Source organism: Lygodium microphyllum, chromosome 28, assembly GCF_053477565.2.
Source record: "Lygodium microphyllum isolate KBCC chromosome 28, Lygodium_microphyllum_v1.1.10, whole genome shotgun sequence".
Taxonomy (NCBI): Eukaryota; Viridiplantae; Streptophyta; class Polypodiopsida; order Schizaeales; family Lygodiaceae; genus Lygodium; species Lygodium microphyllum.
The window spans coordinates 81,465,320-81,481,813 of NC_141162.1; the positions used below are offsets into that span (position 1 = coordinate 81,465,320).

At 43.1% G+C, this 16,494-nt stretch overlaps 1 protein-coding gene across 2 annotated transcripts; it reads left to right on the forward strand.

The window, feature by feature from the left end:
- The first annotated feature begins 3,612 nt into the window (after positions 1-3,612).
- Positions 3,613-16,266, forward strand: LOC148011674 (plant viral-response family protein). 2 transcript variants are annotated; one of them, XM_087670122.1, is made up of 3 exons: positions 3,613-4,464; positions 6,526-6,604; positions 15,617-15,946. In XM_087670122.1, the coding sequence occupies exons 1-3, from the start codon at positions 4,121-4,123 to the stop codon at positions 15,800-15,802; spliced, it is 609 nt and encodes a 202-aa protein (XP_087526248.1). In that variant the 5' UTR covers positions 3,613-4,120; the 3' UTR covers positions 15,803-15,946. The 2 variants fall into 2 exon arrangements, with proteins under 2 accessions (XP_087526248.1, XP_087526247.1); XM_087670121.1 differs by lacking the exon at positions 6,526-6,604 and having other exon boundaries at positions 3,644-4,464; positions 15,617-16,266.
- Positions 16,267-16,494: the final 228 nt, after the last annotated feature.

Here is a 16,494-nt window from a genome sequence, read left to right on the forward strand (position 1 = left end):
TTACGGTTGATCTCTTCCTATAGAAGAGTACTCTCTACATCAAGCAAGTTCAAAATAGTAGCATGAGCACATAAGGCAGTGCGGAATACATCCCATGACTCACTCAGAGTCCCAAGCAAAAACAATGGAGTAACCTCATCATTAAAGGTAATGCCCTGCGAAGTCAAGTACTTGAGGATAGCATGGAACTGGCTCAAATGAGCAGACATCGTCATATTCTCCTTCATGCGCAGGTCCATAAGTTGCTTCAGCCAATACATCTGACTTGTTGGACTTTTCTTATCATAGAGATTCTTAATTTTATCCCAAAGCTGCCAAGCACTCTGTGCTTCCTCAACCACATTGTAATGCACATGTTCGATGAGGGTGGACTTGCATAACTCATCAAGCTCGTCCCATTCATCATCAGTCATAGTTTCATGCTACTCGCCGAACATCTTTAGTGGCTTTATCTGTGATTTTTGCACCAATACTTGCCAAACTTGGCTCTTCCAGTAGGCATAATTTGTACCATCAAGCTTAGTGATGTTGAAGATAACGCTATCAATAGAAGAAGATGCCATACTGCAATCCAAAATGGTGCAAACAATTCAAAAACTGCTTGTTGTTTTCTACTGTAAATAGCCAAAATACCACCAAAACCAAGGCAAAATGACCACGAATTGATAGCTAATGATGCTACCCAACAAGTACCATCAAAAGTACATAGAATCAAGATGATTCAGCATGAAAATTCCACGTCAGTCCATGCATAGCTGCTTGCTGTAATAAATTATAGCCAAGTACAATGAGAGCAAACTGTAGGTAAAATGAATGCACCAAGTCAACCATTGATTTTCAAAGCATAACCAACATCAAGCGGGCATAAATCAGCATGTGACAGTCATACGGACATTGAGCAAACACCCAAGCATGTCAAATGAATTTGTCAATAAGCCGGCACACCCCTTGTGTAATAGGAAAAAGTGTACACAACACTGGTAAGACTTGACACAAAGAGGTATATGCTCAGGGAATGCAAAGCCCAAATCAGCCCAAGTACATCTGTGAGGACCACCGCATATCAACCATGCAACATCCAAGTGAAGATCCCATTTTTAAGTATCTGAATGCTCAAGTAGTATAAAACGCCTATCAAGCGTATCAAGACACTCCCACTAGCACAAAAGCCGTAAATATCAAGCAAAGAAGTTCAACAAAGGCATATGGTAGCACTAGTGCGAGAAAATCCAAGATCAAGCATCAATAAGACCTCATGAGCATACAGGTCATGTAGCATCTGTACATAGCATCCATAGACATCAAGTACAACCAAACCGTAACTCTGGCAAGCTGAGAAATAGCCAAAGTAAGCTCTGGGCAATCAAATGTCAAGCCAAAGCAAGGCTTAGTAGCATCCAACTTCAAACAATGTAACTGGCATATAGTAGTGGCATAGGCCAGGCATGTCAAGACCGGTCAGACATAAGCAAAGTACATGCCATAGGTACATTAGAGATGAAGATCCCAATGCTATGCGAAGGGAGCTCAAGCTCAACCAATGATTCGAGAGCAAATCCAAGCTCTATGTCGATCCTCGAGAGTCACTACATCAATGTATATATCCAATGCATAGCCCAAATCCAACAGGCATATCCAAACATAAGCAAATAAGCTTCAGCCTTGAATATTCCAGTAGTAAATAAATGTCTAAAACTAAGCAAACAGTGGCTCAATCTAAGCTCAAAACCATAGACAAACCATAGGCATACTTTCCCATATGTATAGGCACCAACCAGGCATAATCGGGCATCAAATGACTATGTAGCATGAACATAAAGTGTAATGATATGGGACTACCCTATTTTGGGCTACCTATGGACTGTGTAAACTAGTCAATGACTCAGAAAATTCAGGCCCAAAAGCATCTCATATCATAGGCATACTTTCCCCTAGCATTTGAGGAGCATTCGAGACCATCGAGCAACCAATGTCAATGCCAACCAAGATAAACATAAAGTGCTAATGTAACACTATTTGTGGCTGCCTGTGGATTGTGGAAAACAGTCCTGGATTGAGGTAAATCAGTCCACAAATCAATGCCAATGATAATCACTAATGTTGAACATCAAGGGGGTGTTTCCAAGTGCCAAATGAAGTGTTTTCAAGCTGCCAATGAGTGCCAAGGGAGGGCTGAAGTAAAAAATGAATTTTTCGCAAGTCTTCAAGCTGGTCCAAACTAATCTAGGGCCTGTGGAAGGGTTGGGCAAGGTCAAGGCAAGGTTGGGGGAGTAGTCAAGGACCCCCAGGAGCTTCCTCTCTTGAAGGGCAAAGTCACCAGTAGAGAGTAGGCATCACAAGAAGCAAGATGACATGGCTGCCTTACTTCACAAAACCAATGGACTGAAGTAAAATAACAAAAGAGGGCTCCAATATCTTTGAAGGAATGCCTTGAGGGTGCCCAAATGGGCTGAATAGGTGCTCCGGAAGCCGGGGAGTGATGGGAGCTCGGGAGAGTTGGCTATGGCTGCCGGGAAGGAGACCCAATGAGTGTAGGTAATCAATAGGAAGCTGAAGGAGTCACGAACCAAGTCAGAATGCTCGAGCAACCATGCTCTGATACCAGTTGAAAGGTGAGAAGGATCGAAGCTTGCTTGGAAGAACTATGGCAGGACAGCAAGAGCAAGAAAGAGAGAGAGACCAAATGGGAACTCCAACATTCACAATGTGTGATTGGGCCTTCCTTTATTCAAAATGTCACTGAAAGAATAAAGAATAAAGTGACGGTGATGGGCGCCTGCCATCTACAGTGTGCTGTGCGGGGTACTATCAGTGTAGTAATACACGGGCGACTAGGCGGAGGCGCCTTTACCCCCAACACACATGATAGCCAACAGTTGTCCAATGACAGGTTCACTTTGCTGAGGGACCCATAGACCTTTGTTAGCACGATTTACCCACTCTTGAGCACACATTGCAGACCGTGGCAAACATCAACAACCACTTTACATGTGTCGTGCTTAGTTGTGATACACTTTTTACGTGTTGAAAGGATGGCCGTTTGATTTTATGGGTTGGAGCCAATCAACAAGATCATTTGGTTGATTTCAACAATTGTTAGACTACTACAACAACGGCAGCCCGCGATAGATGAATTTATTGCCATATTAGTGCACAGCCCTAAAGATATGGCAACGTGCTTGCCGTTGGCACTCGTGCGCGGGTAGCAGATACCTCCTATGCACCCACATGATATGTAATGGCCTAGTAAGCATGGGTATATAGATGGTCATTTTAAATAACCTTATAGTCATATCTACCCTAATCACAAAGCATTTCAAAATGGACGTATTTCAAAGAACCTTTTATTCTTCCATTACAAAACTTTGGAGAAATCTCATGAGCTTTCCAAAAGGTTGTAAACTTTATTTGGAGGAATCTCAAAACCATGATTAAAAAACTTTTATTGTGTTCCACACATACTTTCCATTTCTACCCTACTAGCAAGGGCCAAGGCGTTTAGATTGGCTGGCTAGAAGAGAACTTTTCTATTGTGGGACAGAGTGAAAGGACCCCTCTCGTTCAGGTTTGATCTGGTGTATCATCATCAAGGTAATAATACGAGTGCGAGATTGTGAAAGTGGGTAACTATATTCGTCACATGATGGCTGTCAATCTCAAGGGTCAAGGCGATACAAATAGTCAAACCCAACTGCTAACATGCCTTTTTTCTTTCTGTAGCAGGCACACAGAGAGACACATGCACGCACGCACACACACACACACAGATACAGAGAGATGTTTCAGGTTACAATTGCATACGAGAGAGAGAGAGAGAGAGAGAGAGAGAGAGAGAGAGAGAGAGAGGATTACAGGTTAGAATTGCATGAGAGATAGAGAGGGGTTATAATTGTATCACAGACACATAGACACAGATACATAGACACAGACACAAACACACAGAGTTACAGGTAATAATTGTATCACAGACACATAGACACAGATAGAGAGGGGTTATAATTGTATCACAGACACATAGACACAGATACATAGACACAGACACAGAACACACAGAGTTACAGGTAATACTCGCATCAGAGAGAGAGAGAGAGAGAGAGAGAGAGAGAGAGAGAGAGAGAGGATGGGCTCCTTCGCAGGCCACCTCCTTCCAGGCTCTCTGTTCCTCGTGATCGGCCTTTGGCACATCGTGAACAGCATCTGTGGATTCGTGTCCGACCCCAATAATTTCAAAGGGCGGGTATGGCACCCGCTGCCACGCTTCAAGAGGCTGAAGTACATGGAACTGTATGTGATCACAGGAGGGGCCTTCATTGATATGTGCCTTGAGTTTTTCTACTCCACGCATTTGCGATTCGTCGTGGATGGCGGCCTCAACTCAGCCCACATGAACGATTTCGAGCATGCAGCCATGCTCCTCATGTTCTTCCTGTACGGCCTAGCAGCTCTCCTCACCGAAACGACAGGGTACGGTTCCTATGTTTTATATAAATGCAGCCTGAAGCACTTCTGCTGATCGTTTAGAAGGTCGTTTGGATTATTTCTTTTAGCCCACTCGAGCTGTGGTTTATTCATCATTCATGGACTGCTTAGTTATGAGCACTGGCAATTGATCCATCTTGATAGCACTTGCTCCAGGTCACTTCATTTAATCAACTGGAGATCGCATATATGTAGCATGTATTGTCACAATGGCTGCAGGACATGATGCTCAGAGGAGCATGCTCTATTGTAGTGAATGTCCAGCTTACAATCATCACATGTGTGTAGGCTTCTCATTTTCATGCGTAGGAATGCTTTGCACCTTAAGTGCAACCGACAGCTTATAGAGCCTTCAATCTTGGAATAGTGACTGGTGATCAGAAGTCTAATGTCATTTTAGGTTGGTCATTCCAATGCATGGATTCCTTGACGCTGTCTTTCTCATGTGCTTCGGCATGGACAACCACAATTTGAAGGTCAAGCTATGTTTTGAAAGGGGGTGAAATTCCTTTTAGTGTATTATCCATGTGCAGTAGCAGGACAAGGGATTGACCAGCCTCTACCTTGGAGGAGTTCAACTCCTCTCTTTTGGGATAAGTTGCTCTATCTTGGTAGAGCTATTTGTTTTCTTAACCACACCTAAATAAGTCAATAATAGAATAGTGGAATGGACATGAACTTTTGAATAGGTCTCAATACTAAACAATCTTTTTGCACTTGCAAAACTAAGAGAACACACATTGTTGTTGCAAAACAGTTTTCTACTTAAGCTTCTAAGCCTTCTCTGGAACCGCCCTTCATACAGATATTGTTGTTGCAAAACAGTTTTCTATTAAAGCTTCTAAGCCTTCTTCAGAAGCTTTCTCTGTAGTAGTTTTATCTATAAGTGTTCTCCAAAGTAGCTTATTATAAAAGATTCTTCATAGTGGCAAAATATTACTAACTAGGGTTTGTGTGATAGATAATCATCGCAGTGCTTTTGATCACATGTAATCATTTATTGAAAGAAATGACACAATTGGCAATAGAAACAAAGTATCAGCTTTTAGTATTGCAGGAGAAAATTCCAAGATTTTCATGGTAGAGTCTTCATGTGTGCTAGCTTCTCCCACGAGCCTTCTTCACAACTACTACTTCAAGAAGTCCCTTCATAGTGGCTTCTTTTTTAGGTCGCTTCATTGTAGCTTCTCCACGAAGCTTGCTTCATAATAACTTCTCAAAGAAGCTTTTTTAGAGTAGATTTTACAAGAAGCTACCCAGATTTGTAGGTTTTAAAAGAAGCTTTCTCCATATTAGCTTCATCAACACGCTATTCAAATTCTCCATGTAGCTTCTTCTTCATTGTAGTGTCTCCAATAAGCTTCCTCCATAATAGTTTCTCCAACAAGCTTTCTTCCACTACTACTACATTACTTCACAAGCTACGAGGTTCCCTAATAGTAGCTTCCTTGACAAGTTCTTTCTCTAAAAGCTTCCTTGGCAAGGTTCTTCCGTATTATAAATGTTGCCGCTTTAGAGTCAGTCATTACTTTATCCACGTCAAGCAAATAAATATTATGTGATGAGACAAGTTCTCGATCTTGGATTATGACATAATAAATTACTTCAGATCTATTTCATATGGGTTCTGATATGTCAAAAAACAATTGCAAACTGAAAATTTGGATTCTTGCATTTTTTTGTGGTGTAATTGGGTGTAGGTGATGACTCATGCAAAAATTGGCTAATATGAATATGCATCGCACACATTGCATGTATGTAGCCTTACAGCTAGAAGTAACTAGAAAATATGAATACCCAAGCACAAAAGAATGATCAGTAGTGGACACCTTGATGTCATAACATTATTTGTAAAAGCATACAGGTGTGAATCAGACCCTAGAGGTTTGGGGAGTCCCAATGTTTGAGTACCTTTGTAATCTTGAAAGACACATTTTGCTGCTTGTTGATGCCTCGAGATAATAGTGGAAATGTTCAAGATTTGCGATTTCAAAATCTTGTTGTGCTTGGGCCCTAAATTCACAATTTTCCGCTTATATGGTCCAGGAATGATCATGCCATCCACATCTTGAAACAAGATCAGGAAGTCCTTACAACACTTGTGTACAAAAGAGGGTACTTTCAGGTGAGCTATTTATGCAGCCAAGTCAAATCAAATATCTATCCCTCTAAACACCATGGAGTGGCATTACCATGGCTGGATGGGGTTGAGGCTGGTTTAGGAGAAGGTTTAATTTTAGGTGTGGGCCTTTGACTGACAATTGTCATCAAGATGGCTAGATTTTTGGTAAAAGGTACAATAACTATTCATTTAGGCACATGCTGTCGGGCAAGTCTTGAATCAGATACTCCTTACCACTCCCTTTCCCCTTCAATGAGGGAGGTTTATCATTAGCACGAGAGAAGGGTCCACCCTTGCTTTTGATCAATTGGGGACTTTGATCTAGTGTGCAGGAGGGAAATTTCCAACACAACAATATTGAGGGTAAAGAGTATGATGCACTTGTGGTTAATTGTGAGGTGCATAGTGCATAGGTGGCATTCACACAATTGAGCACCAGATGTGTAAGGTGGTACATACTTGGGGGTAGGCTATGTCTAAAGAAGCCCTAAACTTTGAATGAGGATCTAAAACTACGGGTGACAAAATTGGTTGCCCTAATGTGGGTGTAAAGAAAGGCATTTGAAGCTAATGCAGGAGAACCTAAATGAGAGTAGGTTCTTGCATAACAGAAGGAGCAAAATAGACAGAAATTGGGTGATATAATTGAAAAGGATTACATGAACCTGCCATTGGGCTTGGTTGACATGAATATCTAACTAGACCAGCCTAAGGAAGATGAGCTTGACTTAAAGGAAGGTAGCTTAGCTAGCCTAAGGAATCAAGATCCTGAAACTAGCCTAGGATTCCTAAAGAGTCTAGCTCAAAGGAGGATGAGAGCTGGATCAATCAGATAAGCCATAAGGCAGCTTTATGTTCATAGTGGCACCAATTGAAAGGAATCAAGCTCGTGAGACTAGCCTAGGAATCCTAAGAATCTAGCCTAAAGAAGGATGGGAGCCAAATCAATCAGATAAGTTACAAGGTAGTGATTGAGGGGAAGGCCAGAATCCACAGCACCAGTGGCAAGCTATTGATGAACTCGGATACTAGTGGTGGAGAAACTATGCTACCACTCTAGGGAGAACCCCCTCTGAACCTTTGTGGACTGGCACTATCACTATTGGATAGGGTTGAGGCTAGTTTAATAGAAGGTTTAATTTCAGGTGTGGGTAGAATACCCTTGGCCTTTGAACAACAATTTTTATTAAGACGGCTAGATTTTTGGCAAAACATACAATACCTATTCTCTTTAGGCACATGATTCAAGGTAGGTCTTTGACTTATATTTGTTCCTTACTACTCCCTTCTCCCTTCAATGAGATAGGCTGATCATCAAAATAGAGGGGATTCTTGCTTTTGATAGATTGGGGAGGATGGTACAATGTGTGGGAGGGGAATTCCAAAACTCAGAATGTGATGCACTTGTGGGTAATTGGGAGGTGCACAATGCATGCGTGCCATTCCTAACAATTGAGCAGTGTGTGTGCACTAGTACACACTTGGGGGTAGGTCATGTGAGGTAAAGAAGCCCTAAAGCCTATATGAGGATCTAGAACTACGAATGATGAACTTGGATGCCCTCTTTGTGGGTCTAAAGAAAGGCTTTGAATCTAACGTGCAAGAGCCTACATGAGAGAAAGTATTGGAAGGGAAGTGTGGGAATTGAGAATGCAAAGTACTAAACCAAAACTCACATGAAACAAAAGGTGTGGAATTACCTAGCTGAACACACTACTTATAGTGCCTCCCCTATGCTCCTATTGGTACCAATCTAGACCTTTGTGGTGACTTATAGTGGGTTCTTTATAATAGAAGAAGCAACATAGATAGAATGTGGTTCATACAACTCAAAAGGATTACATGAACCTACCATCGAGCATGGCTGAGATGAAGACTTTGAATTGCTAGTCGTTACTAAGTGCTTTGTATCAAAAGTTAGTGTAGCGGTGGACGTGTAGGAATTTGCTATAATAGACTACACATCACAAGAGAGAAGAGAAAAGAGAGACATTGCAAAGAAAGATGAACATTGCAAAGAGAACTTAGAAGAATGTCCGGGAAATGGAATCCATATAAAGACGGCTGGCCATTGCTGTCACCATCAGTTGGCGCCTGATTTCCAGCCCTCTTCACACAGTTTGGAGCTAATTCCAGCCAAGCGACTACTGTTCCTGTGCAGACCTGCTGTCGTACAGCCTGCCACATCATCAGAGTCCTGCTGCCTGCGTTTTTAGTCTCTCTCTCTCTTGTAGGCTGTCCTGCTTGGGATTTTAGTCTCTCTCTTGCTGCCTACGTTTTTTGTCTTTCTCTCACCTATTGCCTACGTTTTTTGTCTTTCTCTCACCTATTGCCTACGTTTTTAGTCTCTCTCTCTCCTACCACTTGCATTTTTAGTCTTACTCTCTCCTCACCTGCGTTTTTCTACTGGTTGCAACCTCTTAGTGATGGTCACATCCTCCTCCCACTGGCAGCTCACTTCCAGTCCTTCCACTACCCTCGGACATTGCGGTTCGTGGTTCATCGTGGCTGACCTTTTCCTTCTTTAGCAAGGCACACTGGTATACATGGCTTCTTTACCAACAGATGTCCAGACTACTGGGTGCTCCTATTGTGATATCACTGGACACACCACCAATGCTTGCCGACTTCGACCTTTGCTCCCCACCCCTCCGGAGTACATGCGTCTTCCAAGACGTACTCCTTGCGCCACCTCTTCTTTTTGGGCCACAGAGATTGTTCTGCATTGGCTATAAGAGTACTATGCTTAAGGCAATAAGACGCATCCGATGCGCACTAAGTCCTTTCGAGCACATGGAGGATCGATTGGCGCTACGACCTCCTGGAGATTGTCGCAATGCCAGTGGCAGTTTTCTCCCACTTATTTTCAAGTACAGTGGCTTCCACAACCTACGGATCTGTTGTCCGCTCCATCGAGAGACGGTGTTTGTTTGATACCGTCTCCTCGTTAGTCCGCTCCTTCGAGAGACCGTGGCTGCTCGACTTCTTCATCTTCTTCGGCTACCCAGTCCGCTCCACTGAGAGACAACGGTTGTTGCCCACCTATTGCTCAATCTGAGCCTCACCTTTTCCCACCCTTGACTACTCAGGTTCGAGAAGCTACCTCTAGGAGCTCTTCGGCATCCCCGATACCTTCTTCGGCACAACCGGCAACACTTCCTTCATCATCAGACATTTCGGAGTCCATGATCCATGAGTTTTTGGATTCCCTATCTACTTCAGAGGGGGATTTGAAGGGGGATGCTATTTCTTTGCCCTCAGAGGGGGCATCTACTTATTCTTCAACTTCAGCGGGGGTCCCTCCACCTCCCACCTCAGAGGGGGAACCTACTCCACATGAAGTTCTTCACCCATTCTCTACTTTCTTGGGGTGGATGTCTTCGACCAGTCATCTTTTCTACTAATACCCAAGATCTTCAGGTACCACCTAGATCAGGACCTCGGAGGTTCAGCAGCAACTTGGTGACGAGGCCTTCGTATTCCTTCCAGCATGGATGCACAGAGCTAGTGGCTTCTCTCCCGAGGTTGAGTTTTGGGTTCCCCACTTTACTCTGTCTATTGTTCTTTATTGCAGGTTCCCTTTCCGTTGGAAATCTTGGATCTTAGGAATCCTCTGCATCTTCTTCCTCCTCTTCTTCTTGCCTTCATCCCTTGGTCAGCATGGAGCCACCTCCCGAGATCGAGTATGGGCATATCCTTATGGTTCTTGGCACCACACAAAGTCCGACATTCCTCCTATGCATTGCATGTTTTCATCATCTTTGTACTAGGGTGCTTGGGCAAGTGAACAATTTCCCCACGAGGGACACTCTCCAAGTGACACCTGCCGCATGAGCATTCTTCAGCATGTAGCATTGTATCTCCACCTCACTCTTCTCTTGTTCCCCTTTTTGGACCTGAGAGGGGGTGTTGAGAAACCCTTCACCCTTCACCCGCAGCTTGCATTTTTTGCGTTTTTGCGTTTTGCGTTTAGGGTTTGCAACCCTAAAAAGGGGCGCCATCCTAGACTGACTGTGCCTATTTATAGGCCACTCTCTCATTCATTCCTCACGGCTGATTCATTTAGTCCGTTACCTCTTCTCTCCAGCCTCTCCACTACCCTCACACCCCTTCAGGAGGACATTGCGGTTCGTGGTTCGTGGCTGTCTTCATCATCTTCCTTGTGCTACGGCACCCTTGTTTCCTTGTATCACATTCACTCCATGATTCAAATCTTCATCATTCCATTCATCAGAGTTTCTTCTCTCTTCTCTTCTCTTCTCCATGTTTGCCAAGTTCATTCCGTGTTCCTCCCCGCAAACCCTACTGTCTCGCTGGTACGTCATCTTTTGACATACATGACCATCCTTTCACCAATGTTGCAGTGCATAAATGACCATGGATTCCCCTCGTTTGGCTAGATAGACAAAGTGTCCTCTCATTTGAGTTCAAACTAGGAGCAAATCTTGCTCTTTGTCAAACAACTCATCATGAACTTGGATGTCAATCCCAGGTTGAGGTTTTCAACTTGCCAGACTTTGGTTGATGCATCAGGAAAAACCCCTCTCTAGATCATGTGCACTTGTATGAAAGTATAGATGAGGCCGAATTGCCCCACCTCCATCACCCTCTCACTCTCCCTCTTTGGTGCTGGAGAGTTGTGAGGGATGACCTGCATCACCTATACTAGCAAGCTGGAAAGGAAGCCTTTGTAGCCATCATTGGTGCCACATGGTTGGAGCCTAAACCTGGACCTGGACGTGTAGATGATGAGGACTCCACGATAGAGTTGTCACCCTTTTGATGTGTTCGCTCCCCCTCCATTTGCAAAGCCGCTAATGTCTTGCAGCCCTTCCAAAGATATCCTTTCCACAATAATAGCATTGTGACTTTTTCTTTGTCCATATGCTACCCCTCACTGAAGCTGGAACATCTGGAGCCCTTTTGATGTGTCTGCTCCCCCACTGTTTGCAAAGCTGCTAATGTCTTGCATTTTTTCCAGAGATGTCCTTTCCACAATAATAGCAGTGACTTCTTCTTTGTCCATATGTTACCCCTCGCCGAAGCTGGAACATTTGGAGCACATAGAGATACCATCCTCACTGAAACCTGGATTTAAACACGGCAAGTCTCCAACAAAACCACTCGTAGACAAGTAACCAATGTCTGCATGCTGGTTGTCAGGAGTAGAAGCTGGAGGAGCCATGAAGAGGTAGATACAAAGGGATGAAATAAGACAAGGGAAAATGAGGGATAGGTGTGTGCCAAGGTGACTTACTCACAAGAGTTTCAAGAATTCAATCAGTAACATAGAGAATGAATCAACAGTATACAGTTTGGGTGTATGGAAACAGGACAACCAAATACACAAGAACACTCTGAAGCTGAGTAGTGAATCACAAAAGCTGATTAGAAAACAAGATGATTGCAATGCATTTGCTTTAATTTTTAATTATGAGTCATGAGCATTGCAAGATGTTGGGACAAAATGTAAATCCATGACTTTAGCCACATGTAATTTCTAAGATCCAATTTCATTTGTAAGATTGAAGATATGTATAATTAATTTAAAAAAAGAGCTAACTGCAATGATGGATCGTGATTCATGGATCATGGTATGGCAAGTCACAAGTGACAAGATGTAAATACAAGTAGTAGTGGATATAAAAAGAACCTGACCTATCTGGTTATGAACCAACAGCACCCAAGCAGAGAAATATGTGAAAGCATCGGACTTATACTTGAGGAAGTACACCCACATGTATCTCGAATGATCATCCACTATAAAAAAGAAGTACAATGTGTTGTTCAAGGCGGTAGTGGATGTTGGCCCACAAAGATCAACGTGAATCAATCTAAGAGGTGCCTTAGCTCTATGTGTAGACTACTGACGGAATGGGATATGGTGCTGCTTCCCAAGTTAACATGTTTTACAGATATCTCGAGCTAGCTTCAGGTGAGGAAGACCCTCAACCATCTCATGGCGAGACAACTCATAAAGAGAGGCGTAGCCAAGATGCCCTAGGCAGAAATGCCAAAGATGCTCATTGTTTGTAGGTTCCGAAGTTGTGGCTAATGCCTAGAAGTTATGGGACATGGAGCTCTCGGCTATCGGCTTGATAAGAAAATGGGTCATGTGGTATAGGCCATTAGGTTGTGTCTCACCACAAGCAATCACAAAACCAGTTTGAGAGTCAAGGACCTCAATTGTGGTCCTTGTAAAGAAAACTGCTTGCTCCAACCGACAAAGTTGTTAAACAGATAAGTTCACTCCAAGTTGAGGGACATAATATACATTGTCCAGTGATGTTAGATCTAGACCCTTGTCAGTGGCAAAACTGACACAACCTTGAGATTGGATCTTGACCGAGGAGTTGTTTCCTACACGGACCCGCTCGACTGCAGGGGCTCGGGTACGAAAGTGTTTTCTATAAGAGTCATGTGATGTGTAGCTCCACTGTCCATAATCCAAACATGTGCTGATGTGCTTGGCTGTGATGAGTGAGCCTCTATGATAACCTCGTCGAGAGGCAACTCATAAATGTGGACGAGACTCGCATTGGATGTCTCTTCAAAGATGATGTGGGCCTCTGCAAACTAGTCAAACAAGCCCTCGGGAGTTGAGGACGTTGTCCGACTGAGATGGTTGACTGGTGGTAGTGTAAGTTTGACCTTTCCATTGCCCTTTGCCATCACCCTGTCTCCCCTGAGGAGGGGTTACTCGATTGAGGGGCCGGGGTCTGTGACTTGGATTTTGGTGCTGTGCCTCTTGCTTTTAATCAACACTCGTCGTCAAAATGGCCAGCCTTTTGACAACGTTGACAATACCTATTCTTCTTAGGTACATTCTGCTACCCAGGTTTGAGACTGGGAGTTTCCTTGCGATTCCCCTACTTGATTCTTCTTAGGTACATTCTGCTACCCGGGTTTGAGACTGGGAGTTTCCTTGCGATTCCCCTACTTGATTCTTCTTAGGTACATTCTGCTACCCGGGTTTGAGACTGGGAGTTTCCTTGTGATTCCCCTACTTGATTTTATTTTTGAATTTGATTTGAAGTTTGATTTTGTTTACCCTTCCCTTTGCTGCCCCTTTTGAGAATGAGCAACAAGAGCCTCCTCTAACGGATTATTCATATAAAATTGTTTGAACAGCCGTGCATAACCAATAGCTGACACTTAAATTCATCGAATGTAGGTAAATTGGACAGAGAAACCACTTGTTGCACAAAATTGAAGTATTTACGCTGCAGCTTGTTAAGAAACAATGTGACCCGATCATCAAAGGACTTGGGAGTTCCTGTAGTGGAAAATTTTGCAAGGAGACACTGATACTCAGTCAACTTGACTTTTAAGTCATCTCGGTCAAAGGATTTGAAGTTTTGAAGCTCATGGTCAAGATTTATTGGACGCCTCCTATCCCGAGCCGCATAGCGGTCAATCAAGTGTGCCTATCACTTTGACGCTAAGTCAAAATGCTGAAGCTGAGAATGAAACTCAGCCAATAAGGCTTGCATCAACTTGATAATAGTGGAGATATTCATAGCCTTCCATGAGCGGACGACCTCGTATGAAACAAGTGTGGGATCAGGTTGGGGTTCCAACCCCTATACAAAATCCCATAGGTTCTATGAGTCAAGGACATGTCTCATCAAGTTCGATCAAGTTGTAAAGTTTGACCTATTAAAACGAGTCTTGTCATTCAATGCATACTCAGCGGAAGATGCACTAGAACTATGAGGTGTCGAGAATGTGGGGTAAGATGGATGTGGAGGATAAGATGGTGGTGGTGGTGGTGGTGGTGGAAGTGTTTGATAAGGAGGAGGGGGAAGAGGTAGGTAGGCAAAAATAGGCTGTCAGTGTCCAGTGAGTGCCGATTGATGCAGAGGCACTGGAACATGAATGTTTCCATAAGGTAAAGGTGGGAGGCACTGGGATGCGTAAGCCCTGTCCAAATGTCGACCCAGACACAACATAATGACTAGAGGGTCCATTAGGTAATGCCATGGATGCAAACTATGGCACTAACTGATCCACACTCGGGAGAGACTGGGGGGAAATACATAGGCTGCAATGATCCTGAAAGTGTGTGAGGAAAAGGTGGAACACCACCCGATTGAGGAAGAGATGAGATCCTAACGGTTGCGCTTAAGTTTGAAGAATGCCCTAGTATGGTGAATGAAAACACATGTGATCCTACATTAGATGCAACATGCGGTGCACTTAATGGAGGTTGAAAGGATGTGGCAGCGGAATAAGAGGGTGGGATGGGAGGGAGATTAAATGGATTTGTGATAGGTGTAGATGAATCAGCGTAGTTAGTTGTTTTTTATTTTCATTTTCATGGTTGTTCTCAAGTCTAGATGACATGGTCAAATGTACTTTGTCTCACAGGCCAATTGCTTTTTGGAGATGTACACACACACGTCTCTCTCTCTCTCTCTCTCTCTCTCTCTCTCTCTCTCTCTCTCTCCCTTCTTTTTCAAGTTTCCTTTCTTTCTCTTGCTTTGGCCATGGAGTTTCACCCACCATAGCAGTTGTGCACACTCAACTGATTTGCTCTGGAAATTAGAGTGTAGGAAGTATTGTGGCAACAATGATGTGAGAGCCATATCCAAGGTTGAAGTGAGAACGTAACTTGGGTACTAAATCTAATTGAATGATCAAATGAAGAAACCTCCATTAATCCATCTTCCTATTGTGTAGGGTACTAGGGAGTGTGCCCTTTCTTTTTCTTCTGCTTAATGAGAAGGCAATGTGCTCTGTAAAGATTAATGCTGTCTTCAGAGTCCTACATCAATCAGAGTCCCTGGTCTGAGAGAATTTGTGATGAATTGGAGTGTAATTTAGATGTCGAGGCATTCTTAAAGAGAAGATATTTCATATTTTAATTTAGTATTTGATCTTTTGACTTATACATTGGCTATTGGTGTCTAAGCTCAATTCATGATTATTTGTTCTTATACGAAAAGTGTTAAGGCATCTAGAATTGTATTGAAGTGATGTTCTTGTTTTTTGGTGTGTCACATTTGTGTGCAGGTTTCTTCCCCTGCCAGAGGGTGCCCTCTACATCATTGTGGCTATGGCTTTTACTGCAGAGTATCTGCTTTTCAACTTCCATTCAACAAGCCATGCAGGATTGGAGGGTCGTTATCACCTGTTGTTGGTTCTGTTAATTGGCCTTTGTGTTGTCTTTGCACTATTATGTGCAGCATTCCCAAATAACTTCATTTTTGATTTGATGAGTGGTATGATGGTGACATTGCAAGGACTTTGGTTCTATCAGATTGCCTTCACACTGTACGGTCCCTGGATGCCAACTGGCTGCCATGAGCAGCCTGATGGACCCGTATGTGAGTCTCCTGATTTTGAGATCCGGGGACAATCACTTGCAGACGTGCAGCTGAGTTTGATAGTGTCATGCCTATTGAGTTTTGTAATAATCATGTATGGGATAGCAGCTAAAGTATGTGGTCATGCCAATTTGATCTTATTCACCTCTAGCTACATCAACAAAGACCTACAACTTGGAAATGGACTTGTTTCATGAACTTCTATGTTTCAATGGCATGAGTTGCATGTTACTTGTGTTTTGATTCCTGTACAATTAGTGGCTGAAGGAGCATTACTCTGTGTTATGCCCTTTCTTTTTGAGCATGATACAGTTCTTTGATTGAGGCATTATCATACACTATGTAAAGAAACCAATTAAATGGGGATAACATCTTTTTGTGGTAGTTTTACCTGTTTACTTGCAGGCGTAACTTTTTAAGTTTGAGAATTTAAGTCCTAATCTGGATTGCAACCTTACCATTTCTTTTCTTCTGGATGTTGTTGCCCTTGCCTTTCCAACTTATTGATCCAAGGCATTTTATGGAGGCTAGTTTTCCTTGAGTTCTTGACAGGTGACCATGAAG